Genomic DNA, 16,750 nt, shown 5'->3' with positions numbered 1-16,750 from the left:
TTGTCAATATATTAATCATTTAATATATATTTGAAATATAAATAATACATGGCTAATATTCGGTGTTGGGTGTAACTAGTTACTAAGTAATTAGTTACTGTAATTTAATTACTTTTCCCTTGAAATAGTAAAGTAAGGGATTACTCTTATTTTTTCTGTAATTTAATTGCAGTTACTTCTGATGTAATTAAACTAAATACTTTGTGTAATATATGTGTGTGCAGTAGTGGAATTGACATCAAAATTTAAAGGCTAACTTTAAAATCCAGGCTTTAATGTATAATTCTCACATTAGTAACACTTTGGTCAGTTAATAATACTACTTTATGTCGTTTTATATTCTTTTTTGAATGAATTAAAAGAGCCGTTTCATGTCTATTATTGAATCACTTAACTAATCAAGGTTGATATGGCATATAGAAAGTAATTAGTAATGAGTAATTAAATACTTTTTGGAGAGAGTAATTTGTACAGTAATTTAATTACACTATTGAATATGTAATTAGTAACTAGTAATTAATTACTTTTTCAGAGTAACTTGCCCAACACTGCTCATATATTACAATATGATGCATTTGATATAAGCACATGGTTCCAATATATGTATAGTCCCGTATTTTTGTTTCGTAAAAGGGAAATAGCTTTTTTGTATATTGTACACACACACACACACACACACACACACACAATATGTAACTGAATACAACAAGAAGAGGAATTTGTTGAATAAAGGTTACCGTTGTAATCCAAGTTCCGAAATTTCCACACATTAATAGTAAACTTATTCCTGCAGTAATAAAACTGAAAGAACCCGTCTTTGACATAATTTACATGATTACATGATACACACACGTTCATTAAAACCATTTGCAGCGTCGCGTGACGTAACTGGTTTGCGTAATAGATGGGGGTGTGTGTGGGTGTGTTCGGTTCATTCCCTGCATTCAGTGCGACGTTCCTCACGAGTCACTAACAGTTTAAGATGGCGACCGTACATCTGAGGATCGGGGATTTGGTTTGGTGAGTTAACAAATTTTACCTTTTACATTTTCATTTAACGTCTCAATAAAATACATTTTCGCATCTAAAGAAAAGCACGAATCGCTTTTTTGCTGTGGCTCTCTTTGAATGTTGATTTAGTAAATCGAGCATACGGCCCAGTTTGAGTTTCGACAAGACAAACATTGAGCCTGTGAGCTAACGTTTAACAGTTACTTTCAATGTTTATAGAGCAGTTCTGTGCTGTTGGTATAGTTAAAGCCTGACGACTGTTTAATCTTAATTTTAAATGTGTGATTTTACGACTTTTGTCTTAAATACGAGTTTCACAGATGTTTTGTCTTGGTGAGAACTGGTTAGCTTTACAGTAGCTAGCCTATTACGAGGCATCAGAGCCTTCTTCTTTAAACCCCTCAGTCGAGCCACAGCTTTATAACAACTTTCCCTTCCTAAATTATATTTCAGGGGCAAGCTTGGACGCTATCCTCCTTGGCCAGGAAAGGTAAGCTGTGATCATGTAAATGGTTAAGTTGATGTGTTTTTTTTGACTGAAGTCAGCTTTGTGCTTATTTGTTAGCTGTTCATGCACACAGAGGCCGAGGTCACTGGTTGTTTCTCACCTTCTACCGAGCTACCTAAAAAGCATTTCTGATTGCTTTAATCACAAAAACGTTTAGCTTTGACTGCACAAAAATGCTTTCTATGTAGATGGCTTTCCAGATTTTGAGACACAGCCTCTATCATCAAACTGTTGTGGTTAATAATGTGCTCTTTTGTGCTTGCTCGTTCAAAGCATTTGTTGACTCTGTTACCATTCCTGTGTTGTCAGATCGTCAGTCCACCGAAGGACCTGAAAAAGCCAAGAGGCAAAAAATGCTTTTTCGTCAAGTTTTTTGGAACTGAAGATCAGTGAGTACAAAGATGATGCTGGCTTTCATTTGAAGTCGCTCGAGGCTTAATGAAGCAGATCATGACTTTTGATATGATTTGTCCTTTTAGTGCCTGGATAAAAGTAGAACAGCTGAAGCCTTACCACCCCCACAAAGAGGAGATGATCAAGATAAACAAAGGCAAGCGCTTCCAGCAGGCTGTTGATGCAGTTGAGGAGTACCTGAAGAAAGCCAAGGGGAAAGATCAGGTTTGTCAATTTATTATTTCGAACTAGCTGCATGTTTATGATGAGCTGTTTTCGTACTCAAAGACCCTGTTTTCATCAGGCATTAAAATGAGTCTTAATATCACATATATTGTATTTTCATTTGCACTGTATCTACACCCCTAATAGTGCTGTCCGCTTGTAATTGCGTCACCGGAAACTGATGTAAACAGGGTCTGAGCAATAGATAAAGGCATCATGTATAAGTTATTTTAAACCTACCTCACACTGTTTTACAGACACACTCTGATGATAAAAGCAAATCTGAGAAAGGGCGTAAAACAGCTAAACCAATGAAGATTATCGAAGAGGATGACGAAGATGCCTTCAAGGGTGGCTCATCGGACAAGGTTGGAAGAAAATGTCTTGTCTTTAAACGGCACTGTTGAAGGAGTGGGTTAGGTCATAACCCGACACAATTGTAAAGCTTTTTTCTCAGGTTCATCAAAGTCCTTTGTTGAGGCCATTTGCTGTCGCACCTGCTGTGGAATCAGGTTACATTTGTATGGTTTAGTCTCGGAGACCCACCTGTTCATTGAGACTATGTCATCTTTGCAGTGTACCTCCCTGGCTGTATTTTGACTGGGTAGAGATACAACTAAGTTAGGGCAGGTAATGTTTTTAATAAGAAAAGGACATTCTGTACACCTGGTGAATGTGTCTCTCTTTCCCTTAAGGAACAGACTGATTCTGACCCAGAGCCATCCTCTGTACAACGGCGGGTCGCTGGAACAGTATCAGGATTCAAATGGGAGAGCAGTGTAGGTCTCATTCAGTTTGTTTTGCCATTCCTGCATTTTTATGTGTTCTGCACATAATATGCCTTTTTAGCTCTAAATGATGGCGAGGCTCTAGCAGTTTGATTTTAGTAGACCTTGGTGCAGTCCACAGTTTTTCTTGTCATAGCACTTGCACAAACAGATGGTCATTTTCAGTCATGTTTTGGAAACATCACATTGTCAAATGTTAAGCGATTACTATAAAGCTCGCCTTAAATAGAGGCAGATTAAAGAGAATCTGGTTAAAAATCAGGTCAGCGAGTCTCTTTGGAGAATAGCTTCCAATTTAACTTTCTTCCCATTATAGCCAGTAAAGGATGACCCACATTTCCATCACTTTCTGCTTAGCCAGTCTGAGAAGGTAAGGAGACATTTTGCTGGGATGCTGAATGATTTTAGACTAGTGCAACCTCACCCCTGTTTCTTGCACATTGCACACAATGGCTGCTGCTCTAATAATCTCTGAAAAATTCCCTTCACAAACTGCTTTGGGTGATTCTGGTAGGCAGGATCTGCAGCATGAAAGTTTAAAGGGATACTTCACCCATAAATAAAATTTCTGTCATCATTTACTCACCTTCGATTTGTTCCAAATCTGTATAAATTCCTTTGTTCTGATGAACACAGAGAAAGATCTTTGGAAGAATGCTTGTAACTAAAAAGTTCTCGGACCCCATTGACTACCATAGTGGGAATTTTTTTTAAAAACATTTAAATTTTTAAATTTTTGTTATTTTGAACACAAAAGATATTTGAAGAATGTTTGACAGCAAACAGTTCTGGGGGCAATTTGACCACATTGTCATTTTTCATACTATGGTAGACAAAGGCGGCCAAGAACTGTTTGGCTATAAGTATTCGTCCAAATATCTTTCTCTTGTGTTCAACCAAACAAAAAATTTATACAAATTTGGAACAACTAGAGAGTAGGGCTGTCACGATAAACCGACGATAAATATCACATGATTTATGCACAGCTTTTGAGTGAAGTACGGGAAAATGCTGCTGCATCCGAAATCCAGAGGGTGCTCTCTTGCGGAAACTCCAAATACGCACTGCAGAAGAAGACCATAACACTTTCTAGAATCTAGGAAATGCCTATGGACATCTTTTTATCACTGTTACTCAAGCCTCATCAGGTATTTTTATGATAATAAAGTATATTTATAATGATCATGTTTGACGGGTGTTGCTTTTTCAAATGCACATTATAAGCGACTCAAACTCGCACTGCTTTTAGATCGAGCACCATTTCCTACTGATCCCAGAGCCGTGCTTCACGGACAAGCTACAGATAAAAAAAATATCGACACATTGCATATCGCAGCCAGCTCGATTACAATAGGATTTAGTGGTATCGCGATACATTATTGTGCAGCCCTACTAGAGAGTGAGTAATTCATGGCAGATTTTTGGGGGGGGTAAACTATCCCTTTAACTGAGTTTGTGACGTTTTGGAACACACCACGTATAACTTATCAATCAACGTTTTTGTTTAGTCACGATTGAAGGGCATTTGTTTGTACTCGATGTCCAGAATTACCACTATGTGACTGCTGCTTAAGTGCCATGACGCAAAGAAAAAAACTTTTCTAATGACTTGGTAACTTATACTTTTGTCATGAGAGCTTCATATGGCAACACGTGGAGTAGCCTATTGCTTGTATTAAAAGAGTCGTGTTGCACGGCTAAAACGAATATTATTGTTTGTTTTAGATGTAACGCAATGTGTATACACCATTTAAAGTTTAAAAAACGTTGTATTTTCCACATACCGTTCATGTTTGTATCTCCTCTTTGCCCCGCCTCTCTGAAACGCGCTGATTTTTTACAAAGCTCATCGCTCTGAAAAGCAAGGTGTGCTATGATTGGCCAGTTCACCAGTGTGTAGTGATTGGTCAAATACTGCAAGCATTTCACGGAAATGTAACGCCTCTTACCATATTCGGAACATCAGGTTCCAAAGCAATTGTACTAACAGGCGATACAATGAGATTTACAATTACGCCCACCTTAACTACTTGTAGATTTGGGCGGTCTTAGTCAAATCATGTTACGAAGTTACGTAGATTCGCCGGGGTGTGGTTACACGAGGCGTTTCTGGCAAGTCTGGTTGAGCATTCGCTTTTAGATAGTATGCATCTTTTGTTCCCACACTTTAATTTGTGCAATTTTACGTGTCTAATACATGCATGGGCAACTTATAACACACCAAAGACACAGAAAAACACGTACTTCCGCCATATGACCCCTTTAAACAACCAAAACAAATGTAAGGAAGAATGTTTCCTCTGTTCTTTGTGACAAGACTGTCCTTCAAGGCCACAGAGCCCTGCTTAGGATGCTGCACATAACACAATGATGTGTGCTGTTTGCTAGAAATATGGGATGGAAAAAAAATGTTCCATTGATGTAAGGACAAATTTTTTTATTGAAATTATACATGGCCTGTCAGAATTAGTTATAGATTGTGTGTTTTCTGTTATCACACACTTTGCCAGATAATTTTGGACCCTGTCGGTTGCACCATTTGATACAAGACAGCACATCTAAATACTTGATTTGTTTTGAGGGGGTAAAAAAATTGAATCGGAAAAGCTGTTTTCAGCCAGCTGAGAAGGCTGGCCAAGATACCGTTGTGCTTTTGTTGTAATGCCAGTTACACGATCAAACTGTTTACATGGTATGTCCTTTCTTGCTGGCACTTCCTCCTCAGAGGAACACTTTCCTCTTGCTTTTCCTCCTGCCCTTTTGCTTTCAGGCACCACAGTCCAACACAAATTGATCTTAATATTGTATCTTAGAAAAGAAGCCTACAAGATCTAAACTGCCTGATGCTTTTCTCAAAAGTACGTAAAAGTGTTCATGAACGCTGTGTCAGCCATTGTCACACAGAGTTTAAGTTTCAGTTAAACTGAAACCGAGCGTGTGGTTGAGCATGATAACTTTATTGTCAGTTCCTAACGCTGGCTTTGCTCCTGGTGCTCGTGTAACAGATATGACAGTTTGTGTCTTGTGACCTGACAGACAGCAGGGGATATTATGAACAGGCAGAGCAACGACTAACATGAATTTAAGATCATTTGGGACTGTTGGGCCAAAAGGTTTCCACCTGGTTTTCCCCGCTGGCTCTTGGTGTTCTTACCCCAACATGCACCTAGCACCCTTGAGTGCAATACTTTATATGCTTTTATTATCCAAGATAGTTCTGTTGAATTGAATTGACAAGAATCATCTCTTTCCTTACAGCCGGCTTCATCAATGGAGCCCATCACCAAACGCTTAAAGATTGTCGAGGAGGTAAGCTCTGCCTGAGAAATCATAGCTTCTGCTTTATTCATTATTATACTACTAAGCCAGCTGCTATTACATATTAGTGATTGTAATGATTCTCTTTGACCTGCAAAGGACACAGGATCAACGTCTATTCAGGCAGCAGACAGCACAGCCATCAACGGCAGCATCACACCTACAGACAAAAGGTAATGTGAAAGATGAATCACATTCTTAGTGGTCAGATACAAGCTTGAGATATCTGAGACCACATTGAAGATCAAAAATGAATTCAAAATCAGTAATAAAGATGTAGGTTTTGGTCAGATTGCAGTAGAAAAACGCAGAATATATGCATTTTATACACTGGTCTTTGTTTTGTGTTGCTCATTTTCAATAGCTTAATGCTGACAGTGTTGTGTATTTGTTATAACAGGATAGGGTTCCTTGGACTGGGCCTGATGGGAAGTGGTGTGGTTTCTAATCTGTTGAAGATGGGGCATGTTGTGACAGTTTGGAATCGCACAGCAGAAAAAGTATGTTCAGAAGAGTTTCCATATAGTCATACTCGGTATGTGTGGATGTTTTGGTTGCTTGTACAGATAACTATATAGCTCTTTGTTCTTTTTTTATCCTGCAGTGTGATTTGTTCATCCAAGAGGGTGCCAGGTTAGGACGAACACCTGCTGAGGTTGTGTCCATGTGTGATATTACATTTTCCTGTGTCTCAGACCCAAAAGCTGCCAGAGATGTAGGTCGATGTTTTGTAAATGTCTATAATGACGTTTTTGCTTTTGTTTAATGCATTCACAAATGCGATTTCTATTCAGCTGGTTTTAGGTCCTAGTGGAGTGCTACAGGGAATCCGACCAGGCAAATGTTACGTGGAGATGTCCACTGTTGATCCAGAAACCATCATCGAGCTCGCACAGGTAACTGGTTTACTTTAAATCCTCACCCAGTCAGATCTTTGAACGTGACAGAGGAAGCCTATAACTAAGGTTCATTTGAATCTGTAGGTCATCACATCCAGAGGTGGCAGATTCCTGGAAGCTCCAGTTTCAGGCAGCCAGCAGCTTTCCAATGACGGTATGCTGGTCATTGTTGCTGCAGGAGACCGCAGCGTATATGAAGACTGTAGCAGCTGCTTCCAAGCAATGGGGAAGACATCTTTCTTTATAGGTACTGGCACCTCTCAGTCATGGCATGTAGATGTGTGTTGAAAGTTGATGTGACATGGTGTTAACTTCATCCTGTATGTGAAGCAGGGGAAGCAGGAAATGCCACAAGAATGATGCTGATCCTTAACATGGTTCAAGGCAGTTTCATGGCAACCATCGCAGAGGGACTGACTTTGGCGCAGGCCACACGACAGTCACAGCAGACGTTTTTGGATATTCTTTGCCAAGGACAAATGGCAAGCACTTTTGTGGACCAGAAATGCCAGAGTAGGTTTGCATCAAAGTGTACGTTTTAGTCAACCGTTTGCTGTCGTGCAGCTCTGTGTATATGTGAAGTCTGTTGTTAAACAGTGTGCTTGTATTTTTTATTAATAGTAGTATCTTTGCTTTTTTGGTGACATTTGCTTTGTTTCTTGTCAGATATCTTGCAGGGCAACTTCAAACCTGATTACTACCTGAAACATATTCAGAAAGATTTGAGATTAGCCATTTCAATGGGAGATTCGGTTAATCACCCGACACCAATGGCTGCAGCTGCAAATGAGGTGAGACAATGTTAATGCTTTTAAGAGTTTTGTTTTTGTAAATGTACCTTTAAAGAGATTCTGTAATGCATTTTGATAGGAGTCTAATTGGATGTGCTCTGTTTATACACTTCATGTCACTTGCCTACATTTGAGTAATGGCACACTGTGTAATTCTACAGGTATACAAGAGGGCAAAAGCATTGGACCAGTCAGACAATGACATGTCTGCAGTCTACAGAGCTTACATTCACTAATTGATGTGCTCTACGTCCTGGACCATAAACCTCACCTCTCTGTTTGTTTCTCTCCCCCTCACTTTCCTCCTCTCTTGCTGATGAATTTTGTTGGGCACCAGTGATGTTTTCCCATGTGTAATGGGATCTCTTTAGCAGCCTAATCTGAGCATTGCACTGACTATTATATCTGCACGTATGCCTAACGGGAGGCGATTCTTCTCCACGCATTGATTATTTTATTATAGAATGTGCAGTTTAATCTGACCGAGGCTACTGCGTACAATGCAGTCTTGTTTGAAAAGGCTAGGGTTTTATTTATCGTTCATATCTAAAATTCCCTCAGTGTAGTTTCCCCATGTTCAGAAATCCGTAAAGAAGCTTGAAGAGCACGAAGATGAAAAGCCACTGCATTGCCTTAATACCCATATATGAGAGATGTATTTATTTATTTTATCGCCATCCTTTCAGGCGCATTTTGGCCGTACGTTGTATTCTCTTGTTTGCTCTCATTTTTGAAAGTCACTGGTTATTTAGCAACCTAAAAGTTTTTTTTTTTACGTTGGCCTTGTTAAAATCCCACATAAGATCCTGAAACGATATATTATTTAGAATAAAGTATTCATGCTGAAAAGCATGCAATAGTTTTCCTCAAGTATTGAACCATAACTCTAAATTATGCAGTGGAGTTTGTGTTATAATATGAAGATCTCTCAACTGGGATGTGGAAAAACAAGCATTTGGAATCATTTTCTTTTACTTTGTTCATTTGAAACTTTTTAAAACTTTTAAATTGGCCCTTATAAATGCTAATGTGTTCTTTGCACAGCTGACGGGATGATCTGTTGCCTTAATTTGATTTTCTTTTGTCCGATTAGTTTGAAAGAGTAATTGACTGTTGCAGACATTTTAGTTTAACCACCCTTACGGCTTGAAGAAAAACAAAGTTTGAAGTTAAATGAATATTAAAAATGCAACATTTTATCCCTAAATTATAATGGATTCACGCATTTATTTTAATGTTCAGCATCGGACCATGTATTCAGTGGCATATAATTTGGACAAAATACAGGGTGATTTCTACAAACTCTTGTTCTGCCAAAAAAAATTGAAGTGCTTGATGGTGGGTCATAAAATATTGGTTATTAAGGACTCTGTAAGATTAAGACATTGTATATATTCCATCGAAGGGTTGGGTTATTTGAATACATGCTTTCAGTTTGACTCTACTGAATTTATTAATCATCTGGTATCTTAATATTGTAGGTTGTTCTGTTGTTTTAGCTAATGGATTTATTTACTGTAAATGGTTTATTGGTTTTGTGGCTTAAACAGTTGATAATGACATATTGACAACTTGATTCTAGTTGTGCAAGGAAGGAATTGGTGTTATAATTGGAGTTATTTATAATTTCATGTAAATGTGAAATTTCATTTTTCTTTTGTTTGTGCGGTTAGCTGAACCCTCTGAATAAACAATCCGAAAGTCCAACTCCTTGTGCTTGTCTTTTATTTTAGGTAACGTTAGCGCTTTAAAGTCCGATGTAGGAATTCAGAAACAAACACCGCATATAAAATGGTAACGTTAGATGTGTGCATTAATTTGTACGTTGAATTTATATTTTATCACCGTTTATACTTTTAGGAATTAAATGTTTAATCACGAGATTTCGAAGTGATTGACTAGTAATGACTCGCCTACTTCGATATGAAATTGAAATGTCTAACCCGGAAGGTTTCTCTGTTACACCAACCGGAAGTTAGGGAAATGGAGGCGGTGTCAGGGATAATTGTTTATGAGCGATCATCTCACTAGTAATACTAAATAACGGACTCGTCAAGTTACTTGAAACGGGTTTATTTGAACCTCGTTGAATGGTAATGCTCGGAGCGGATCAATCTAACTTACTCTATCTGAACTAGCGAAGATGACCGCCGCCAGTCAAGCAGAGAGAACTGTGCTGGTAAGAGGTTTATTTTTATTACCTGAACCAGACGTTAGACAAACAAACGCGAGGTCATTACCAGTTAGGTTTCAGATGCATTGCGAGTACAATCGTTTATATACTGTTTTGCTTTAATGGGCTTAATGCTTGTGCATGCAATTTTGCAGACGCGCTGGTGGGGCAAAGTCCACATTCATCAGTGCTCACAACAAATGGTTTAACAATTTAAACTGAACTGTGATTTGTTCCGTATTATCAACGCTCTCTTTAGATATGATGTTGAATTAGCGCTGGTGTGATGTTTGTCTGTAAAAATAAAATTATTAAAAAAAAGTGTAATATTTTGTTTTTCATTTTAAAAATGCAACTGGTCTGTCATTGCCTAACCTTTAGGTTGGCCTCTGTTGCATTGCATAAAGCACCAATTTTGAAGAATGTTCAGGCTGCAGTGTTTTTCATGCAATGAACGTCAATGGGAAATGATGCTTTAGGTTGTTGTGCTTTGTAGGAGGAAGAATTTAATTGGCTGCTTAAAGAAGAGGTGCATGCAGTGCTGAAACAGCTGCAGGATATTTTGAAGGTATTGCATATTTAAATAGCTGAAGTCCATAGTGTGCAAGTGCATTACTAATAGAGATTGTGTGTTTCATCAAAGGAGGCATCGAGGCGTTTTTCAATGCCATCACCAAGTCTGGAAGGACAACTGAAACCAGAGAATTTCATTCTGGGCAGTTCCACGTAAGAACCAGGAAATCAATGATTGATCGTAGAATTAAACTATGTAGAATATAGCCCGTTACAAAAATGTAATATCACTTATTACTGTTTAATGAAAATGTGTACAACGCAGGATAGAAAGAGCTTTTATTTGATATAAATACCATTTTCATTTTTGTAGGATGGACCAAGTTAAAGGAGTCTTGACGCTACATGGAGAAGCTCTAACTCAGGCTGTATGTTTCACAACATTATGAAAATGTAGATAGTTTTCAGCTATTGTTGCTTTAAGTGAAGTTTTAATATGTACAGTACTACATTTAGTAGAACTTCGCCTTGATCTCAACCAGTATAATTGGAATGCAGGTTTATGATACCTGTTTGGATTTAATGGCATGTAAACATCTAGAATAAAATCATTCTTTTTTTACTTTGCAGGATATTAATATCAAAGTTGCAAAAAGCAGTCAAGTCATGCACTTTGCATTCCGAGATGACAAACAGTGGAAATTGCAGCAGGTATTTTGTCTTTCGGTTTTCATACAGTTCTAACTATATATAATGAAAACAAGATGAGTTTGCAATGGTTTGTTTTTATTCTCATACAAATAAAGATGTTAATATCATCCTGCCCAATTTCAGATTCAGGATGCTCGGAACCATGTGAACCAGGCTCTTCAGTTACTAAGCAGCCGTGATGAGAGTTATTACTTCAAAACTGGAGCTGAAGTTAATAAGGTGCCCAAAAAGCTCTAGTTGTTATTTTAAGCTTGTCACAAATATTTGCTGAGCTATATGTCCGGGTGTTCATGTTTACAATTCCAGAAGTTACTTTTCTGCCATTTTAAGTCCTATACATTGTGTATAGTTTTACTAGTCTAAAGATGGTTTGTGTCAAATTTGCAAGGAAAACTCCTGAGAAATCCCATTGTCCTGTAGAGTGTACATTTTTATTTGAAAAAATATTTATGGCCGGTAAATCTTACATTTACCACTAACAGATGTGTTAAAACAAGGTAACAGTGGCATTTCGTTCTTTCTGTATTTCAGCTTATGGATGCAGTCATGCTACAACTGACCCGTGCCCGTAACAGACTCACTACCCCAGCCAGCATGACTCTTCCTGAGCTAGCCTCCAGTGGCTTAATGGTTAGTATGTAGATCTACAATTTAAGCTTGCATCTAAAAAAAGAATCCACAAGTTAATGTCCCTGTCAACATTTCTCCTGTTCTTTCTAGAAAATGTTCACACCTCCGATGCCTGGGGACGTTATGGTCAACTTCTATATTAATCTCAGCAAACTGTGTCTGACGGTGTACCAGCTTCATGTACTGCAGCCTAACACTACTAAGGTATCACCCACGTTAAAGTCAGCCAAATTTAGTCAAAATAAATTCAATCTTGTTTGCATGGCCTTGACAGTCGAGCCTAGTTACCACGAGTGCGCATAAAAGAAACATCATTTTGTTTTGTGTTAGAACTTTAAACCAGGCGGAAGTTCAGTGCTGCATAATCCAGGAGCGATGTTGTAAGTGCTCACATTTCCTCATACATGTTGCAATACCAGCAGCCAGTTTCATAACATGTAATGTGCATTTTGCTTTAAAACAGTCTCTTTGATAAAGTGTTTGTCTACATTGGTTTCTCTCTCTAGTGAATACAACAACACTAAGTTTGAGGTCAGTCATGTGCATAAAGTGGAGTGTGTGGTGCCGTGGCTCAATGACACTCTGGTGTTTTTCACCATTTCACTGCAGCTCTGTCAGCAGCTCAAAGATAAGGTGGGTGTGGCCTATTGTCACCTGCATAGTCACTGTCACGCATATTTCGCGATACTCTTTTCTCATTACATAGTTGCAAATAAAATAAAATAAAATAGCCTTGTTTGATCTAAAAACGAATGTTGTGACTTAGCTACAAAGGAACCAACTAAGCTGCGGTTTATACATTTTCTAACAGAATATGAATTTAAAATTCATTTCTTTTCTTTGCAGATTTCTGTGTTCTCTAGTTTCTGGAATTACAGACCCTTTTAAGCTATATGTCCGACCAAAATTGTTACAGTGAATGTTAAATACAAACATAAAAATATATATGTAACTAGGATGCATCAGGAACAAAATATTCCGTGAACAAATTCCATGAAGTGATTTCCTGTGACCTTTGCTTTAAGACTATGTATTCCGTTTATTCGTGTGAAGGCTTACTATATGTCTACTGTAACCAGGGTAAAGTGTTGTGAGTGTAGAACTTGGGCTGAATCCTTTCATTTGAAACGAGGTTTTCAGATGAAAGCATTCAAATGCATTTGTTCCTTTATGTGTTCATGCAGTATTTGTTGTTTATGTCAGTGTTGATTTGTCAGTAATCTTGCTTATATTAAGTTTAACCTCAGTTATCATAAGCTTAGGGTTTAGAAGGAAATGCTACTGAATTATCACAACAAATGTGAAATGTTCTATTTTTGTTAAAAGAACTCTGCATTCTTTATCTGTGTTTATGCATTTAGTCTTGGTGCTTTAAGATCTGAATGCTAATATAAATATGCATATATGGGATATTTTTGTTGTGTCATGGACCATTATCAATGCAACAGACTAAATGTATTAAGAACATTATCATAAACCTCACAGGCTTAGATGTGTGCATAAATGACCAACAGTGTATTTGACTGTATCGCAACTGTAGTAGGATTCGTTAGATTAACACCACATGACAGATCACTAAAACATTAGATCTGTGCATTCTTATTCCAACACTTTCACTCATTCCTTATGATGTGATTATGGAGCAAAGTGTGGCATTTCTATTAACGAATAGAATTTAATGTTGTTCTATGCTTCTAATGTTTTGAGTTCAAGCTAAAGTCAGTCTGCTGATTGCTACAGACTTTCTCAGTGATGATAGGTTATTTGCTTTACTATCAGCCTTTATTTATTGGCGTTTATTTATTTCATGTTAAATGCACTTTGTGTCCTCAATGATTTCAATTGTGTAATTTCAATATTTGGTTATGCAAAACGCAAAGCCATTGTTATGTTGCTCAATCATTTTAATGTGCAATAAACAAACTATGACACTATCTTGCTCTCTGATGTACTCTTTTCATCTGTCATCGTGCATTATGATGATGCACAGGCAACAAAAAATGCATTTTAATTTTTCTATTTATTTTGTGTACTCATATGGCCACTAAAACATAATTTTCAGCATTTGTTATTTGTCATTTTATTATCGCGAACAAGGTCTCACATTTATACAAATCAAGTAGTTCACTCACGTGTGTCATTTTAGTTTGCATAAAGCATTGCTCATAGTTTTGGCTCTTCTATAATTAACTACTTCCATTTTAATATAAAAGTATAAAAACTCTTAAAGTGCACAAGGTCTATAAATTATTCATACATTATATTTATCAGTCAAAATGTAGTACTGGATTCTACTTGGCTAACAAATTAAATATACATTTTAAAAAACAAAAGAAATGTCAATGGAGATCATTTGTCTTGGGCGTGCGTTTAGTTTCTACAAAGTGCAACACTCGGTAGTGTCATTTCTAAAAAAAAAAAAACTGGGTAAATATTAAACAGCAGGTTCCAAACAACAAGGAAACTGTTTTATTTACCCCAAAGGATTTTACCTAAAATTTCCTTCCTTCAGTAACCTGTGCAAGTATAAGTAATAATTAGTGATGACATTCACACACTGAATTATTTTGTAGGTGATTTGTGTATGGGGATAAGTTGTTCACTTTTCTGGAGGATCATGGCTCCATGCCCATGTTGTCGATGCCCACCTTCTGTCTTCTTGGCTGTAATGTAGGAACAGTTGTTAGCAGAAATTTAATTAATCTAAAGACAAGTTATCGCTGAAGTAACTGCAGTAGCATGTTGAACGCACCTTCTCATCACAACAACAGCAGCAACAGCAGCGGATAAGAACCAAGATAACAAGCAGGAGGACCATGCCTGAGAAGAAATGACACTGTGTTTATTAGTTAAACTTCAACTAGTTTCGTATTCTTGGTAAATGTTGTACTATAACTTGCCTATAAAGATGAAGAAAACTGCAAAGGAGGCAATGTCCCAGTCCGACTGAAATAAGTTCTTTGACTGCAGCCTTGAGACTGCATCATTGAACTGGTTCTCAAAATCCTGTTGAACAGTCTTTTCCATGATTTCAATAAGAAGACTCCTATTTGGTGGGAACAGTATTTTGGTTATGCAAACAAATTTTTAGGCTGGGTATCGATTCTGATGTTCCGATTCGATTCTCGATTCGAATCAGTGATTGTAGATTTAATACAAATTATAGATATTTCTAAAAAAAAAGATCAGTAAATATCCACAGAGCCACAAACCTGTATAATAAACTTTAAACACGTTTGGGTATATTGAAACAGAGCAGGTTGTTTTACAATTAAGATACAGTATAACAAACAAAATTTGTGAACCGCTGCAGTTTTATGTGAAGGTGATGTTAATTTCGACGACACACCCGCATCCGCCATGTTAATTAAGCAATGAATGTACGATAGATACGCTCCCTGTTGTAACATCCACCCGTTGTAATAAGAAAAGTGACATATAGTGGATAGTAGTAGCAATAACATTCACGTTAATGAATGTTCAGTCAACTTCGGTGCTTGCGTAAATATGAAAGAAAAAAATCGATTCACAGCTTTTGAGAATCGATATTGAATCAACCGCATTTTAAAAAACGATTAATCGATTTTTTTTTTTTTTTTTTTTTTGCCCAGCCCTTATGTCCAACATAGACATTTACTTCAAGAATAAAGCAACAAAGGAAAGTAAAACTAGTTTAAATACTTTCTACTTAAAATGTCTAAAAAACCGAAAGAGCATTGTGAAACTAGTTCAGGATTGCCGTGGTGTTTTATTGATTTACATGTTTTGTAAAATTTAATCTATGACAGACTATGAGCGTTGTGTTTAATTCTTGTTAATACTTTACTTTTACAGTTTCCATAACGAAAATGAACCATGGTTTAAAAAAACATGGTTAATGTAGTAAAACCATGGTTACCACAAAATAACCATGGATTTGAAATACAAAAAGCATGGTTGATTTTCGTAATGGTTCCTTGTACGTAATCTTACAATGAGAAAAATCGACGAGAAACTATACATTCACATTTAGATTTGTCGTATATAAAATAACAATCTATAATCCAAACGTTTACTTTCTACTTCATAACTTGTTTTAATGAATCTTTCAGAACATATTCTCGATCACTCACCTGTTGTTGTCCTCTTTTCTTATTTCCGGGTTACTAGGCTACACCTGTCGCCGCTGTACGTGGAGTCGAACTGAGTAGGTCATGATGACGAAACATCACTAGACTGCGGAAGAGCAGAGATGTAAAATGATTCCTAACCGTCAAGTCAACGGCGTTTTGTGTTGACTTTAAACACATTAATAACGGCACAAATACACCATACTGTGTAAAACAAACATTGGTGAGGATCATATGCAGCCAATATTCCACACCCTAACTAAATAAACTTACTCCGGCCAGGGAAAACTGTATTCTACGGTTTTGCCCAAGACTATACATATTAACAAAACGCCATAGTGCTTTCACTGTGTAGCGGGAAAAGTGCAACGCTCAATGTGGTCTCTCTCTAAGTAGCTGAAGTTAAGTGAGAGGCACATTGAGTGTCAGGTTAAATTGGACGTCGTAAATAATGTTGTTTTGTTGTGATCCTAGATCATCTTTTTGAAGATACATAGTATCCCCGTGGTCTTACCTCTTTGAAGTAGGTAGGACTTGTGCTGCGTTCCTGACACGTGGATTTAGGATATTTCCACCTCAAACCCAGAAATAACGTATGGCTTGAGTCAAATTAAAACATCAAGGTAGGGATAACTGATATAGCCGCCCGAAGGCGTTAGAATATGGCCACCGAGTGCGATG

At 37.3% G+C, this 16,750-nt stretch overlaps 3 protein-coding genes across 9 annotated transcripts; 2 read left to right on the top strand and 1 right to left on the bottom strand.

The window, feature by feature from the left end:
- Positions 1 to 924: 924 nt before the first annotated feature.
- Positions 925 to 9,640, top strand: glyr1 (glyoxylate reductase 1 homolog (Arabidopsis)). 7 transcript variants are annotated; one of them, XM_057345396.1, is made up of 16 exons: positions 925 to 1,020; positions 1,465 to 1,501; positions 1,829 to 1,908; positions 1,999 to 2,137; positions 2,395 to 2,505; positions 2,833 to 2,916; positions 3,242 to 3,295; positions 6,184 to 6,234; positions 6,343 to 6,416; positions 6,644 to 6,743; positions 6,848 to 6,958; positions 7,038 to 7,139; positions 7,227 to 7,389; positions 7,476 to 7,655; positions 7,809 to 7,933; positions 8,095 to 9,640. In XM_057345396.1, the coding sequence occupies exons 1-16, from the start codon at positions 983 to 985 to the stop codon at positions 8,167 to 8,169; spliced, it is 1,524 nt and encodes a 507-aa protein (XP_057201379.1). In that variant the 5' UTR covers positions 925 to 982; the 3' UTR covers positions 8,170 to 9,640. The 7 variants fall into 7 exon arrangements, with proteins under 7 accessions (XP_057201379.1, XP_057201377.1, XP_057201378.1 ...); XM_057345394.1 differs by having other exon boundaries at positions 7,473 to 7,655; XM_057345395.1 differs by having other exon boundaries at positions 6,845 to 6,958.
- Positions 9,641 to 9,884: 244 nt separating this feature from the next.
- rogdi (rogdi atypical leucine zipper) lies at positions 9,885 to 12,920 on the top strand. The gene is made up of 11 exons (XM_057345400.1): positions 9,885 to 10,112; positions 10,603 to 10,674; positions 10,750 to 10,832; positions 10,993 to 11,047; positions 11,250 to 11,330; positions 11,454 to 11,549; positions 11,862 to 11,960; positions 12,051 to 12,164; positions 12,291 to 12,340; positions 12,467 to 12,593; positions 12,807 to 12,920. The coding sequence occupies exons 1-11, from the start codon at positions 10,077 to 10,079 to the stop codon at positions 12,846 to 12,848; spliced, it is 855 nt and encodes a 284-aa protein (XP_057201383.1). The 5' UTR covers positions 9,885 to 10,076; the 3' UTR covers positions 12,849 to 12,920.
- A 1,589-nt stretch (positions 12,921 to 14,509) lies between these two features.
- On the bottom strand, positions 14,510 to 16,709 carry smim22 (small integral membrane protein 22). Its single transcript, XM_057345401.1, has 5 exons — positions 16,584 to 16,709; positions 16,073 to 16,175; positions 14,861 to 15,006; positions 14,713 to 14,780; positions 14,510 to 14,623 (listed from the first exon to the last, which is right to left on the bottom strand). The coding sequence occupies exons 3-5, from the start codon at positions 14,985 to 14,987 to the stop codon at positions 14,576 to 14,578; spliced, it is 243 nt and encodes an 80-aa protein (XP_057201384.1). The 5' UTR covers positions 14,988 to 15,006; positions 16,073 to 16,175; positions 16,584 to 16,709; the 3' UTR covers positions 14,510 to 14,575.
- Positions 16,710 to 16,750: the final 41 nt, after the last annotated feature.

The sequence above is a fragment of the Triplophysa rosa genome, linkage group LG11 (genome assembly GCF_024868665.1).
Source record: "Triplophysa rosa linkage group LG11, Trosa_1v2, whole genome shotgun sequence".
NCBI classification, from domain to species: domain Eukaryota; kingdom Metazoa; phylum Chordata; class Actinopteri; order Cypriniformes; family Nemacheilidae; genus Triplophysa; species Triplophysa rosa.
This window is presented reverse-complemented; position numbering and strand designations above follow the sequence as displayed.